We start from the raw sequence: 15,937 nt of genomic DNA on the forward strand, positions 1-15,937 counted from the left end.
TCTTTGTCTTTGTCACGTATACGTTTATGCATGGGATGTTGAATCTTCAACACAGTTTACTCTATAAATAATTCAAATTGCATATAGTTTCTTAAATTAGATTACTGTGTCTATATATAGACACACTGCCCCCTGCTGGGCAGGAATATAACATGATATGGTATACAACTGGATGTAACCGGCAGAGGAGGTGAACAGAAATTGATGGAAAGCACTTAATTTAAATATAACAAATTTCACTCAGTCTGAATATTTTACACCATTTCCAACTCTTGCGTTCACAAATTAGCAATTTTGGTTGACACTTCCTCTTCGTATTTTGTTTAGTCTCCTTTCCCTTTTTAAGCTGCGAAAGCACGAGCACACTTTCCTAGAAATATGCCACATTTTTATTTTAGAAAGGATTTCCAGAAAACAGGAAATAACACTCATGAAGTAACCTTTAAAAGTAACTAATAGGCACAATATTCTTTGTGCTGCGTTTAGGATACCGTTAGAACCATGAGTAAAACTCATGACTACAGTGACTTTGGGAAAAAACGTACAGCGATGCTCTAAATAATGACTTGTACTGTGGGGTCTGATGATCAGACAGAATTTCAATCTTGTTATTAATCACACAAGGGTTACTTGATTAACTTAAATAGTTAATTACAGATTCATCGCTGGAAATGTGTCTGCTCTATAATTCGGGAGTCTGAAACCAGCACGTGAACGCAGCGTTTTCCGGATGTGACGTTGACGTTATGTTCGCTTCTCCGCCAGTGTTTTTAAAAAAGCGGCGGTTGCTCCTCGAGCACCTTTTGACGAATCAACAGCGTTAAGTCTTTTATCGCAATTATCCAACACTTTTACAAACGTAAGTGGGCTATATTTCTTTCTTTTTGCCCCGACGATGTGTAAAACTGTTAAACAGAAACAGAAAGCTCATTATAAAATAAAGGAACGCTTTTTTGGTGACCCAGGCGTTGTCTATATCGAGAAAAGCTAAGCTAGCTAAGGCTAACTCAGTACAGCTAACCTTGCTAACTAGCTATGGAGGTGGCTAGGTTATAAATGCTTCCACTACATTGTTGTAGTTTAGTAGTAAACTACCGCTACATGATTTTATTATATAGAGCTTTACGGTGGCAAGTTGTAAAACAACTGCAACTTTGTTTTGAGCAAACTAGTCATTATAATATCTAACGTTAACTCAATCTGACAATTGAAAAGACACCACACGATGTTGTTTGACATGTTGTCGTACCTGATTGTGGACTGATACACCGCTGTTTCACCGGAACCTCGGAGACCTTGTGTTAAATTACCCAAATAATTTTGGACACAACATTGCAAAAAAAAGTTCACATTATTAGTATACAGGACGTTCTTGTTTTTTATTAGCTCTTTGTCACATGTGTATACAAACACAACTTTTAATTAATCTGTGCTGTGTTCTCACTTTTAAATAGGATCCTGGTGTATTTCTGTGAAGTTGTACGCTCCTTTACTGCACCAGGATCATGAAGCGTCAGCAGTATGCAGAGGAGCAAGGCCTTCTGGGCCCACTGTGTCCTGGGCAGAAGAAGCTGGAGGGGAAGATCTTTTACCTGGACTGTGTGAAGAAACGCTCAACAGCCCTGCTGCTGGAGGCTGTAGCCCTTCTAGGAGGGGTAAGCATGTGTGTTTGTATATTCTATGCTGTGAACATTGGCTGTTGTTGTATATATACAAGAATTGTTATCAAGGTTTGATCTAGGCAGTGACATTACAACACACTACAACACTGCTTTGTTGTTATCTCCTTAAGTTATCAAAAGATCAAGGTCTGACTATGACACATGTCTCTCTTATTTTGAAGAGGGTCGAGAGTTTCCTGCACAAGGATGTAAGCTTTGTTGTGACTGGAAGCCAAGAGGGCACGAGGGAGCAGAAGAGTACGGATACCAAAGCAGGGGCAAAGGGGACAAGTGAAGAAGCCCAACATCCTAAAGCACAGCAGCGGGAGAGCGTCCTCAGCAGTGACAAACCGCGACCAGGAACTCCTAGACCAGTGGTACTGAGCATCACACATGCATGTTTGAAAACCTTTCACAGTTTACAGTAATAATTTCAGAGATTTTCATTTGACTAAATATCTGTTAAGTTATCATCTTTTGCTGAAGGAGGGAACACAGTGGTGACTGAGCCTATGACCTACCGATGAAAGCCCTTGCATTTGCAGTGTTATGAACTGAGCACTATGGCAACATTCCCAGAAAAAAAATCTAAATTGGTGCACAGTTGTTTATAATATTAATAGCATATATGCCTGCACACACACACACACACACACACACTGTCTAACCATTTCTTCTTGCCACCTGCTGGTCTCATGAAACAAATATGCATTAATCAACCAGCAGAACCCAACCCAAAAACCGCCAATTTAATGCACTGGTATAACAGTGTGACAGAGAGAAGGGAAGATAAGGTGGGAGGTGGATTATTGCATGCAATGTTGCTGTAAGTTATTAAAGATGCACTACACAAGTTTTCCCTAAATAACAATTAATAGACTCATAAGTTCAACCCCTCACAATCATCACTTATGACCCACTAGAAGTGTGAGGTGGTGTATTTTTCTGCTGAGACTCTGCCCTCTCCTCTCTGTTTTTTTCTGTGTTTGAGATGTTTATGGGCATGTAGCCTTATATGGTCTGTATTTTTTTCCAAATGTATGTAATTTGATATTATATAAATGAGCAGGAACTCCGGTTTCAGTGTACATGAGATAATACATCAATATAAAAATGTACATATTTGTGTGTGATTTAATGTATGGATTTCTTGTTAAAGAATTTCTAAAAATTCATACAGAGATATTAGTTGGTACCCTGATTAATATAAATGTGTTGTTGTGAATAGAGTGAATTGTTTTACATTATTTAAGAAGTCGTGAATACTACACAACAGTCCAAAACAAATACTTTTTTTAAACTTCACAACTTTTTATTGATCTTGTTTTCATCAGAAACTCATTTGGACAATATTCCAGTGGATGTTACTATGAAGTATAAGCTAGAATTAATGTATATCTGTGCTGTATTTTTCTCTACAGGCTTGTGGCAGCCGCGGGAAGGCCCTGCTTGAAAAAGCCATTCGCAACAATGTGAGTGTCAGTGCAGCCAAAATATGGCTTCTCTTTTGTGAATATTGGTGATATGCTGAAGACTAACTTTTATTTTTTAAATCTTGACTTGAATCTGATGTCTCTGTGTTGTAGGAACGACTGCAGGGGAGCAGTGTTTTGGCCAATGCCCAATCATGGGGAGTGAAGATTTTGTATGTAGATGGTATCCTTTTGACAAAAGTGTGTTCATGTCTATAGTGCAGTGAACCTCTGCTCACAGCAGATGGCACCACAAGAGTGCTTTTTGCTCTGTGCTGCTTTGTCTTACTGACACATCACAGAACTGGAAACATCTTGTATTGTTCCTTAATGCCATATCAGATGTTATTTTATATTTGAAACAGCTGACTCGAGAGAGCTTCAGCACGACACAGAAGAGGCCAGAGGTAAGGTGTTTGGTCTGAATGACTTATCACTCCACCAGATATCCAAATAAAACCACTTTACATAAAAAGCAAGCAAGTAAATTATTTAGGAAAATTCTAAAAGTACAGGGTTACAATTAAATAAGCTCATATTGTTGTAATAGAATGAACATCTGCCTCTATTCTTTAATATTGATAAGTCTTATCTTATACTTTCTTTGTTCTTGCAGAAAACTTGCACCAAACAACAAGCTTCTCATGTTGTCAAAGGTCAGTTTATATACATGTATGTTGTACTGATGTGTTAATGTACCAATAATACTGTATTTCTGTGGGTATAACAACTTATTTAATGGTTTGCCTGTTCCCTTTTCACACAGCTGTAGCTTTGAGGTCTCCCTATCTCAAAATTGAAGACTTGAGCAGGTGAGTTTCTCCCTTATTCAGTTTTTTGTGTGAGTTTTCTCTGGCAGCAGGGAGGATTTAAATCCAAGAGTAACACTTTAAAGAGCAGTCATCTGTCCTGCCCCCTTTGGCATTACCCTTTGGGAGCTGAGGAGATGTCAGTCTCTTTAGATATGCTGTTAAATGCTTCACTGCGTACGCCAGCTAGTCCCTAACTGTGTCTGTCTGCTGTTTGGTGCTGAGCAGGTAGTGTGCAGTGTAGTGTTGTAGTACTCGATCAGTCCCAAGACGACTTCTGAAGGTTGCTTATTGTTAATTGGTCTTGTTTGGTCTCTGACAACATGGACTCAGGATTTTATTTCAAGATCGGTCAAGACAGCTACTGCAGGGACATCACTAAATTGCCTGTTTGAAATTAACTTCACCTTCTTAAGTAACACTCCTTTTTTGCACAGACAATTTAGTGATGTCCCCGCAGGAGTTGTCTTGACCAATCTTGAAATAAAATCCTGAGTACTTGTTAATGTCAGGGGTATTGCAAAAAGATAGTGAAGTTTGTGCAGCTGAAAACAACACGAGAGAAGTGATAACATAAAGTTGCGGGCCAGACTCTGTAAAAAAGCTCAGTAAAGCCGAGGGAAGCTGCAAATTAAGGTGATAATGAGCTGTAGGTTCATCAGTTCTGTTACCATGGGCATTTGATACATGGTTAGTATAAAATGTCCATTATAGCTGCGTTGATCCTGTGTTTGATTCCAGTTAATCAAGAAAGATGAGCTGGAATGCAGCAAGGCAGAGGGAAATTACTTTCTAGACCTGCCCAGGTTCACGTGGTGGATGTTTAGTATCAGATTAGACCCTTTTTTGCATTTCAAGCATAATGACAGCGATACAACAATGAGTGGCAGTGACCCTGTCCCAGTGTTTCTGCCCTTCTTACCCCACTGGGCGCTGGTTGTAGAGGTTTGCATTTCAGCCCAGATGATTTTCTTAATTGAACTGTTGAGGAGTCCCGTCGTGTAATGTGACAAGGCCCCCCAGCGATGCCGCTCCCTAGGAGCCCAGAGCTCAAGCGGATACGATTTCTATTCGATGAGGCTTTGCAAGCTCCACTGCCTGTTTCTGCAGGGGATCTCTACGTGCTAACAGGTCTTTTCATTTGTCCTCTCATTTCAGTTAATTGAAGTGCTCCGGCTAATGCGTGTAGGCCATTGTTGTGAGAAATTGAACCCATGACATCTGAAGCATTTGAATATTAGCCTAGCTAGGGTTGATCTCAGATAGGTAGACAGTTCTGCAGAGTCTGTTAATATATTTTCAATTTGTAAATGTGATAATGATGACGAGGTGTCAGACACTCTGAGTCAGTAGACTGGCCCTTGGACTTTAGTCACCCATCAGCAGTTATAATTCAATAAGCTATTTATTATATATTTAACTGTGCAGTAGTGACTAACGGTACAGTAATGCTGTGCGACACTGTCATTTAAAAGCCGCAATTGTCTGTGCAGTTATTCAGCTATGCACTATTCTTTTCAGTATCCTAATTTATTCTTACAATACTCTTGAATGTATATTTAACATATGATAATGCACTTATTTCTTATTCTTATCCCTATCCATTCTGTTAAGTATGTGTATTTTTACACACGTTATTGTCATAGTTCTTATCTGATCCTCTATGCCCTCTAGTCAAGTATATCTGACTCTGATAATAATACTCACAATATTTTTTGAATCTGCTGTGAGGCCGGGAATCTCCAGACACCTCATGATTCGATTTGATTTTGAATCAGAGGTCTGCAATAAATAAAACAATAATAGATCCATCTTGATGCATGAAGATTTTTGATTTCTGTACATGATTTATTTGTCACTGTTTGAATATTTGCTGCTTTCAAAACAGCATATTTATAACAATCCATCTATATTATCACAAAGCACTTATGCTATCCAGAATTGTGTGGGGGCTTGAGCCTATTCAAGCACACATTGGGTGAGAGGCAGGGTACACCCTGGACAGGTCACTAGACTATCACAGGGCTGACACACAGAGACAGACAACCATTCACTCTCACATTCACACCTACGGGCAATTTAAAGCATGCATGTCTTTGGACTGTGGGAGGAAGCTGGAGTACCCGGAGAAAACCCACGCTGTGACACCCAATAGAGGGGCTCCAGCTGGCTGATCATTATCATTGTAAATGATCCATAATTATGATTGATCGATGAGCTTAGCTAAGAATGTAAACACAACGCACATGGGTACGTTCATTATGTCCATCCATTAAAAAATATACAGTCCAGTCTGACAAAATTGTTGTAGGTGATCGATTTTTTCCCCTGACCCCTAATCTACAGTCACATGTCAAGAGTTACTGCATTGTATTTTTTTTAATTTTTTTGTCATGTATCACTTTTTGGATGCTATTTTTTAAGCTTTGATGTACATTTTTGTATTAAATTCTGTTGTTTTGTTTTCTAACCAGGAGATACAAGCCCTTGCATATGCAATCTATGACCTTCCCCGATCTGTGGTACGCGGGCCGATATAGCCCTTTTGAATGTCCTCCACCTCGGTTTGAGAAGCAGGCAGAGCAAGAAGAGAATAAAACAAGGTTTGTTTAACTGCCATTATTTGAAGGGTACTTTCAAACCATTGCTTTGCCATCAAATGGTTTGGGTTCAAAAGTCTGCTATGAAGGATTTAACATCATTGTGTTTCATTCTTTGTAAAGTAGGGAGAAGAAAAAAGTTAAAAGCAGCACTCAGGACAAACTTCAAACCCCGCTCAGCTGCAACCCTTCACCTTGGCGGCCACGCAAAAAGGACCTATCTTACTGTGAATGCTGCCAACAACCCTTCACTAATCTGGAGGAGGTGGAAATTCTTAACTTAAGTTACCACGTGTGATTTTTTTTTTTTTGCCTTCATTGTTTGGCTTGTATTAACATCTGTGACTTGTGGTCTTTGTTTGCCCTCGCAGCACTTGCAGTCTAATCAGCACCGCAAGTTTGTGCTGGATCTCACAAACTACAGTGTGGTGGACCAGCTCGTGACTGAAATGCTTCCGGGATTTAACCCAGATCCAGCTGAACAATCAGAGGAAACACTGAACCGGTGAGTTTTTATGATCACCTAGTAATGTCTAGGGTTGACGAATTTGCATCTTCTAGTATAGCGAAAGCATGACCCACCCTACTCTGCCTTATTCTGCCTCAGATTGGTTTTCTAACTTTCTTGCTCTAACCCTAAGAAGTCTCAATCCTCTTGCCTAAATCTAAGCAATCCAGCTATCAGAGGCAATGAGTAATAGCCAATGAGAGTGAGAGTACGGCGGGTCATGCCTTTGCTGTCCTAGGAAACACAAATTCGCCTTGAGTTGGGTATTGAACTTGATAATTTTAAGGGTGCTGACCAAAGTACGGCGGTACTACCAAGTATCAATTCATGTTTAATCAATTGCTACCAGATTTGATTACCTAAGAGTGCACCTGGGTGAGAATGCCAGACTTGTAAAGCAAGCAGAAGCTAGCCATGAAGTTCCATGGGTGGCTTTTGGGACACTTTGTGGTGCTTCCACCTCCTTTCTGAATCCGGTGTTTGCGTTTTTTGGTGGAGACAACCGAGCAGAAGAGTAGTGGAGTGCCCCTAAGCTGGGAACCTGAACACAGAGCTGTGTCAGCTTCTCAGTGATAGTTTCTGTCCCTCTGATCTGTTTTCTTTTCAGTTTTGACCTAGATGTAGCCTAGTACCACTGCTGTTTATGATTGTGTTTTTTAAATCATGTACTTATTTCACAAATTTGTTAGTTGTGTCTAAACAGAGAGCAAGAGGGATGAGTAGACACATACATATACAAGCAGACAGAGATGTATGTGTGTGCTATTGCTTGTTGACGAATGCTTTCAGCCTACAGAAAGAGTAAAGTACCAAAAAAAGGTACTGTTGGGTACTGGTACTGAATTTAAAGTGCCTGCAGTGGTAATGGTATTGGTTCATATGTGAATGGTCCCTAACCCTAGAAGTTTTCTAATGTTGTGAAGTTCCTGTAGTTTTCTTTTTCACTGGACTACAATAAGTTTTGTGTTTAAATTGTTATTTAGTATTTTCTGTGTTCTCCTTCTAGACCATCAACTCCTTTGCCCATCTGTGAACTGGAGCCTCTCACTGATGCAGAGACGGAGCATGCTGTCCAGGCCCTGCAGAGACAAGGTTCATCATTCAATATTCACATTTCCAGCCCTACCAGAGGTCGTCTCGCCTCTGGCCCAGCCAGCCCATCACAAGGAGTTGAGGTCCCCATCCCAAATCCACCAGCCACGCCACCTGCTGACATCCAGCCTTTGAGTCCTAACAAAGACTGCCAGCTCCCTGACAGCTGTCCTCATGGTTTAAGTCCAGTCATGCCTGTTTTGATTGCTGAATCACAAACCCATGACTCGGCAAACCAGCAGCCTGATACTCAGCATCTCTCCCCCTGCCCTGACACCCCATCCCCAGACCCCTACTCCCATCCCCCAGTCCTCAGCCCACAAGTCCCTTATCCCTCCTACGTTATGGAGCCACACTGTCTGTATTCAGACCCTCCTGTCCTCAGCCCTCAACGGTACACCGCAGACGAGGCTGTGGAAGGACACAGTTGTGACATGGACACTGCAGAAAGTGTGACAAATGAAGAAACAGTGAAGGGATCAAACAGAGGAAGTCTTTCAGGATTCAATGAGATCATATTTCTCACCAGTGGTTTGCGGTGTGCTGCGCTGTCACGTAGATCTCGTTCCCTCCCTCGGCACTCAGCGACAGCACCAAACCCCAGAAAGCGCTGTAGATCAGCCAGCCCCGAACACAGCCGGAGCAAAAGGAGGAGGATTACAGCGGAATTTGGCTACAGTGGTAGCTGGACTGAACAAGAGCATACGTCTGCCAAACCAGAAAGTGACATTATTAAACCTGAGGGCTGTTTATTATTTGATAAGGACCCTTGTCAGATAATACAGTCCTGTCCAAACCCAGAGGTCTCCTCAACATGCACTGTGGACCCACATGGCTCAAAACAGACTTTTACTTTGTTTTCTGTTCCTACAGTACAGAATTTCACCCAGGCACCAAATCAAATGGACATTTTAGGTCATGGTGGTACTTCTGTTGCCTATCAGCCATCATGGCAACTCTCCTCAGAAGCAAAGACATGTGATCCTTCATTTCAGTGTCCCAGTGATAAACCTCACAGTGCGTTTTCCAGTCTAGACTCTCAGCGTTCACTGTCCCACTGCACCTCAGTTTGCATCGAGCCAGCCCTTATCCCAGACTTAGCTGCACTCTCTTCATCATCATCAGACTCTGATTGGGACTGTGGCCTGCTGTCACGACTTGGACCTACCTCTGCTGCTCCCCTGTCGCCAACTGAGCAGAACTGTGAGCTCGACAAGGAGCTCCTTCACATGCCATGCACCTGGATGCACGACACCAGCTATGAGTCACGTCTACACACTGTCTTACAGCCGTCAACCCCTGCACCCTCGCTGTGCGGAGAAGAAATGGACCCTTCGACGTTTTCGAGGACAGTGGTACAGATTGTTGAGGTTCAGCACTGATGGTTATATTCTTGATCACTTAAAGAACTGGAAGAACCACTACCTGGAAGCCCTTTTTACACAGATCTCACAACAGGGCTGCAGTGACCCTTCATTACACCGCCTTTGCTTTTTTTAATACAGAACCAAACGACAGGCATAATGTTGCCCCAGTGTGTGATTTTTAGATAGCATGCTGCGTTCCAGAAGCAAAAGAAGCGAGACGAGTAACACAACAGTGTCTGCCTCTAGTGTGACATAACATACACGTCAGGCAGTGCCAGCCAATTAATAACATGGCAATGATAATCATTTACTGTCCGTGTTATATGGCGGTTGATCTCGTCCTGTGCTTGAAGGGTAGGGAGCTCCTGGACCTCAGTGCCTTCCCAGTTTGTGGACAGTTTCAGCTGCTGTTCTTCTTTGAACTAGCTGCTAACTGGTTTTTAAATCTCTCGGCGGTAGGTTGCACATATAACACGTCAAAACGTCACACCTGTATCGTCCTGCTGGCTGTCCCTTTTACGTAGAAGTTGACCTTTTACTGTTAACATCTCTGCTGCTGGCTTTAAGGCGAGACAACTCTGTTTTCCCATTCTGCCCTTGTGTTTTTATACATAACGGCGAGGCGGAATAACATCACATTCCTGCTTTGAACAAGCAATGTAAAAGGGGCTTTTGACTTGCAGCTGTGTTTCCAGCAGCAGGGAACGGTGGGCAGCACTTGAGCTCATCAAAAAAGTAAACGAAGTGTACACTGAATAAATATTTAAAACTTAGTGCAAACTGAAATGTAATATTTAGCTGTTTTTACAGATGCAGATTTTTATTTTTACTTTTTATTTTATGTTGCAGTAGATGTTATTTAGCGGATGCTGCATCTTCCCATGAATTTGAAGAGCATCCATCATCATTTTTTCCTCTCAACCCCTAATCCTCCTCATGCATAGAAGCAATATTCTGTGTGTCATGCTGACTTCACTCTTTCAGCAGCTATGTCCGGGAACACATGATGGTTTTGAGATTTTAATGAGGCTTTTCTGAAGGGGGCATTACTCAATTACGGTGAGTGGTGCGTCTGGATCAGATCCCACTTGCACCAGTGTTGATGAGGTGTCCGTAGAGTGGAGGACTCGCACAACCTGTGAGACTAAAATGTGTGTGATTAATGTCAAATGGCCTTTTCTGCCTTTTGAAGGTTGGCCAAAGGACAGGCTTTGTCAGGGAGAGACAACTGCTTCACAGTAGTGTGCTGCAGCTTCAGGGAAGTTTATTATCTTCACTTGTCTGTTTTTAAAGTGTAAGGTCACCCGGCATTCTCGCTTCACCTGCCTTGTCATTGATCAGCATAATAGACAAAACTAAAAACCCCATGTTGTTCAAAAGGTGCACCTTCTTCTGAATATCTTGCATGGACATTTAAAACAGAACGAAACCACACATGAATTCAATACGTGGAAGACTAGAAGTTCTCTCAGGAAGCTGATGTAAATTCTTGTACAGTGTTTTTAAATAAATGTTTTTATCTATAAACATCTCCTGTGGCATACTTCAGAAACACTTTTTCTCAGGCAAAGCAAAGTTAAGAAGGGTTGTGAGATGCTGAGGATAATTTTTCCTTATGTCTTAATAAATGCTGACTCTGCTCGTAGGCTACAGGAGAGCCAAATGGGGAAGGAAGGATGAGGCAAGGGCAGCAGTGGGTCGATGTGTCCTGTTTGGCTCATCAGCCCAGCTTCGAGCTGACACAAACAATATTTGATATCTCATGTCCAAGCCTAGTTACATAACCCTTAACTATCCAGAACTGTTGGGATGAAGGGATCCTTTGTATGGGTGGGCCCGGCCAAAACCGATTCAGCTTCTCCACAAAGACAGGAGAACAATCCTGCTCTTTAACGTAGAGGTTTTTACCATGTAGACTTTGTTGCTAAGGGAAAAGAAATGTGGGATTTGTGTCTTGTGATAGTGATACAAAGCTCAAAATAACAATAAATATTTTGGTCATAGTAACTTCATCCACAGACTCCCATTAACAAGATTTTGTGTGGGAAAGTGACAGGTGAAGTCATGTTTGATCATTAAAGTTAATAACAGCTCTCTGTTAACGCTGTGTGAACATAAAAGTTCACCAGTTTTATGTCATATTATACAATTTTCCTCTGTAGTTGTCAAATAGAGAGGTTAAGTCCCTCCCACTGGGACTTCAGAAAAAATGAGTACTGAGGTTAACAGCGAGAGACATTTTTTGATCCTGTTTGCATTGTTCCATGAAATTACACGTTTGTAAATTTAAAAGATAATTTTTCAAGTCAAGAAAGTTAGCTTGTCTTAAGACTGAAAGTTTGTATGTGTTTTCATATTAGGAAAGATTGACTCGTACCATACCGAGTAGGATTACCCCCGCTTCCCCACCACTCAGAGTGCCAATCGCAAGATCCCAAGCCCAAACTAAGGAGTCAACCTTTGCCTATGCCTACTATCAACACATTCTCACTCCGACCTTTTTGTTGCATATTGACATGCTTCGTATGACGACATGAAAGGTACCCTGGGAGCAGTGGTTGGGTTTAGGCAACAAACGTAGTTAGGTTCAGGAAAAAAAACAGGGTGTGGCTTTAGAATCTTACAGTAGGCAAACACTGCTCTCTCTCAGGTAAAAGTCTGTGATTGTAGGACCCATCCACCAACGCTCCCGCCCCACTTGGACGTTTGCCACCTTGACTTTCGTTCTTGTCCCGCCGTGTTTCCCCGACATCTTAAACCAAAGAAATGAGAAATGCCTTTGCAACTCTACTTGCCAACCTTTACTCACGTTAAATAGCCTTCCATGCTGGGGCAGGGATTGAGGGATCGAACCATGCCGGCTGTGGTGCCTGTGTGTTACATACCAGGGTGTACCAAGTAACTCTCTTATACAGCTGCAGTTCTCAGCGTGGCCAGACTTGTGATTTTTCCCTCTTTTAATAATTTTCCATTTATTCTGGAAGAACAAAGTTAAATGTGCAATTGTACAAAGCCATGTTGATGTTGGTGACGTAATGTGAGATACAAACGATGTAATTCACAAAACTAAATAGTACTACAACAAACTGTGACTTTATGACTTTGAAAAATTATCTTCTGAATTGAGAAATATATGTGTAATTCATGGCACAATTTAAACGATGTCAAAAAATGACTTCCGTTACTGTTTGTTCTGGCCCTTTCCAAGGCCACTTAGTTTGTAAGGTGTCTTGGTTTTGACTTGTGTTTCTGTTCCTTTTCTGGAGATTCACAGTATTCACATGAGGCTGGGAAAAAGTTTTGCAAGGTTTATTGAAAATCCAAAAAAGAAAAGCAAAACCGCAGGCCAAGTCCTTCCAAAATTTTGTCATCTAGTACGTCCAGCACTGACTCAGTGTCCTATTTCTCTATATTCTAATCGTATTCCTGTTATTACACTTAAACACTGCATAACATGATGAAAAACGTATTACGATCTGAAACAACACAAATCTCTCATCTTTTACGTCGACGTTGTCAACAATCTCTTTTCGTCATGTGCACTAAACTGCCTTAAGGCACCACACCTAGCGTAAATAAGATGCGCCTGTATTCTAACACATAAATTAAGTCTATATAAACATAACCTCAGTATAGTCCGCTACCATACACTATTCAAAATATACAGAAGCTGTTGTGTAAACCTAAATATCATCAGAGCCTATATGTCATGTCATATCAGCGCAGAATTTTTTACTTAATATAAAAACGTGCTTTAATAGCCCTGTTGACTACCATACTTCCTTTTTTTCAGAATAAGGTCCCATGGGTGCCACTTGAAGGGGCGAGACTTTGCCTCCCTGTAACTGTAAATGTTGGTTTCTTGAAGAACTACTTCTCAGCTAGATGCCCAACCTCAAACGAGCGAGAAGAGCACGCGGAAAAACAAAAATACAGAAATCTCTCAACTGTATTATCCAAAACTTTTCTAACTTTTGCATAAAATTGTATGTTTATGTCGGACCAAATCACTCCATAGGATAAAGCTGATAAAGGAAATAAGAGTTGAAGACGTTTAACCTACAGTTGGGCTCAAAATTCTGAGCACTCTTCCAAATTTTTTATAAGGTTTTCTTATATACAGTGATTATTAAAAAGATGTTTTATAAACTTTTAATTTATTGAATAATTCATATGTTGCCTCATTTTGGCAGAAACGCAGTATTTTATGAGGTATAGTTTATTGGGGGTACCACAGGGGTCGCCCTTGGGTCCCCGGACCTGAGCTTTGGACCTGTCAGGTCTGATCAAAGAGCGTGGGTGGGCCCGTCAAGCCCCACGTGCTCCTTGTTTCCACGTCCTCCTCGCGCAGCCTCATTGCTCCAATCAAGCCCAGTTAATCGTGAGGCCAGGAGACGAGTGTGTGTGAGCGCGCCGCGGAACTCCGTGACACTGACACGCACCATGCTGCTGGAGCCGAGCACGGGAGCCTCGTCAGGGGGCTTTTAACTCGCGACAGGCGGGGAGGCAGGTGAGAGATGCGGGCGCCGCGTTCAAAGGAACCCTGCTGTTTTGTTTGTCCTCAGTATCAACAACAGTCCTGCTGCAGCTCCGCTCACGACTCCCATCAGTTCATTTAACGGCGCTGCACCGAGGAAATCCCTGGGACTATGTGAGCATCATGCTCGCTGTGAGATGCCTGCTGTTCGCTGCAGTGTGTGCACGGTGCGCCGTGACAGGTAAGACTTTCCTTTCATGTGATTGCTTACTTTATCACAGGAAAATCGAAGATTAGAACAAATAAATAGCATGTTTACTGTCAGTTATCTCATCCACTCAACCTGTCTAATAACAACACCGTGTAATTGTTGCATCGGCGCCAGCACGCAGCTCCCCACCAGCTGCTGAATCCTGCGGAAATAAGACACAATAATCACATTAACATTCTCCACTTTGCTCTCTGGCATGTTACGCTGCCTGTGCACTGAAGCTCCTCTCAATCCTCTGCAGGTCTGAGGGAGCGGGTGAGTCTGGAGGGGAGGCTGCCGCCTGCAGAGGAGCTGGTTCAGCCCAAGAGGCTCCTGCAACAGATTCACTCCGAGGAGGAGCTGATCCACAGCCGCCTGGACACCCGGGTCAAAAACTACACAGCTGGAGCGCAGGTGAGTTGAATCTGCACCTGTTACTTGTTTTTCACACCTGCACATTATTCCCCTTTATTCCATCTGCTCCTACATACTCTGTACAGTAGCAGAGATCAGATTGTGTCTCCCTTGTAAATGGGTGTCATTCATGTTTCATGAAGAATGGCTGGGTTCTTCCAACATAATGATGAGGAGATCACATTCAGCCAAGGGTGTAGGTTTCCTCTCAGCATTCAGGGGGGTGATTGAGGGGTCCTCCACCAGAAAATTTTGGGTTTCAAACACCTAATTCCCTGTGCTGGTGTGAATTTTTCTGCACCAATTTGATCTTTTTCTGCATCAATTCATGTTTTTATGTGGAGGTGGGAGAATGCACATGTTCTGAATATTTAAGGGTATGTGTCCCCTGCTTCCCCCCTTGAATCTACACTTCTGCATTCAACCATTCAACCTTTAACAGAGCCACTGCCCTCTCTAGGGAGTCTCCCATAAGTGAAACTTAAAATGTATTAAACAAAGGAGGAGTTAAAATGGGTAGATTATAGAAAGCGTGTCCTTCCTGAATGACTTGAGGATGATGTCATTGAGATACACCTCTCTTTTCACATTCTTCTCTTCATGCTGCACAGACAATATTTACATTTTAAATATTCATGTTTTAATTACGATTTTACAAGATTGGTTTCAGCAGGGTTTTTTTGTTTGTTTTTTTTTTAAACTTTTGCCATGTCCTTTGAAGATACTCGCTTAGGATACAGGCTGGCCACACATAGGCGTAGACCTCGAGGGAGTTCAGGGGACACATCCCCCTCAATATTTAGAACATATAAAGACATGAAAGTTGCAGACATTATTTAAAGACATTTTTATCCTAAACTGATGCAGAAAATGAACAAATTAGGGCTGCCACGATTAGTCGACTAATCGATGACATCGACTATTAAAATAATTGGTGACTATTTTAGTAGTCGACTAATCGGTTTGAGTCATTTTTCATAGAAAAGTACTGTAAAAGTACCCCAAAATACTCTTACTGCAGCTTCTTACGTTCAGATATTGGCAGCTTTACACACTCTCCTGTGACAGTGAACTATAACCCTTTGGCGTGAGTATGACATAAGATGACGTAATTTTGGGGTTTGGGCGAGACAGACCGTCATTTTTCAACATTTTAACACATTTTTCGATGAAATGATTAGTCGACTAATTGAAGAAATAATTGACAGATTAGTCGACAATGAAAATAATTGTTAGTGGCAGCCCTAGAACAAATGAATGTTTAACAAATCACCAAATTATTCAACT

The 15,937-nt window shown here is 41.8% G+C and overlaps 2 protein-coding genes across 7 annotated transcripts in view; both read left to right on the plus strand.

Moving 5' to 3' along the window:
* Nucleotides 1–772: 772 nt before the first annotated feature.
* On the plus strand, nucleotides 773–10,977 carry dbf4b (DBF4 zinc finger B). The gene is made up of 12 exons (XM_049563663.1): nucleotides 773–859; nucleotides 1,455–1,655; nucleotides 1,844–2,038; nucleotides 3,083–3,133; nucleotides 3,248–3,317; nucleotides 3,476–3,540; nucleotides 3,750–3,789; nucleotides 3,900–3,945; nucleotides 6,417–6,545; nucleotides 6,666–6,807; nucleotides 6,914–7,047; nucleotides 8,057–10,977. The coding sequence occupies exons 2-12, from the start codon at nucleotides 1,506–1,508 to the stop codon at nucleotides 9,522–9,524; spliced, it is 2,490 nt and encodes an 829-aa protein (XP_049419620.1). The 5' UTR covers nucleotides 773–859; nucleotides 1,455–1,505; the 3' UTR covers nucleotides 9,525–10,977.
* Nucleotides 10,978–13,859: 2,882 nt separating this feature from the next.
* Nucleotides 13,860–15,937, plus strand: part of adam11 (ADAM metallopeptidase domain 11) — a 45,487-nt gene continuing 43,409 nt past the window's right edge. For all 6 annotated transcript variants that reach the window (XM_049563666.1, XM_049563664.1, XM_049563668.1 and 3 more), the window contains exons 1-2: nucleotides 13,860–14,227; nucleotides 14,499–14,650. In XM_049563666.1, the coding sequence (XP_049419623.1) occupies nucleotides 14,170–14,227; nucleotides 14,499–14,650 (210 nt within the window). In that variant the 5' untranslated portion in view covers nucleotides 13,860–14,169. The remainder of the gene's footprint in view (nucleotides 14,228–14,498; nucleotides 14,651–15,937) is intronic.

Source organism: Epinephelus fuscoguttatus, linkage group LG20, assembly GCF_011397635.1.
Source record: "Epinephelus fuscoguttatus linkage group LG20, E.fuscoguttatus.final_Chr_v1".
Lineage (NCBI taxonomy): Eukaryota > Metazoa > Chordata > Actinopteri > Perciformes > Serranidae > Epinephelus > Epinephelus fuscoguttatus.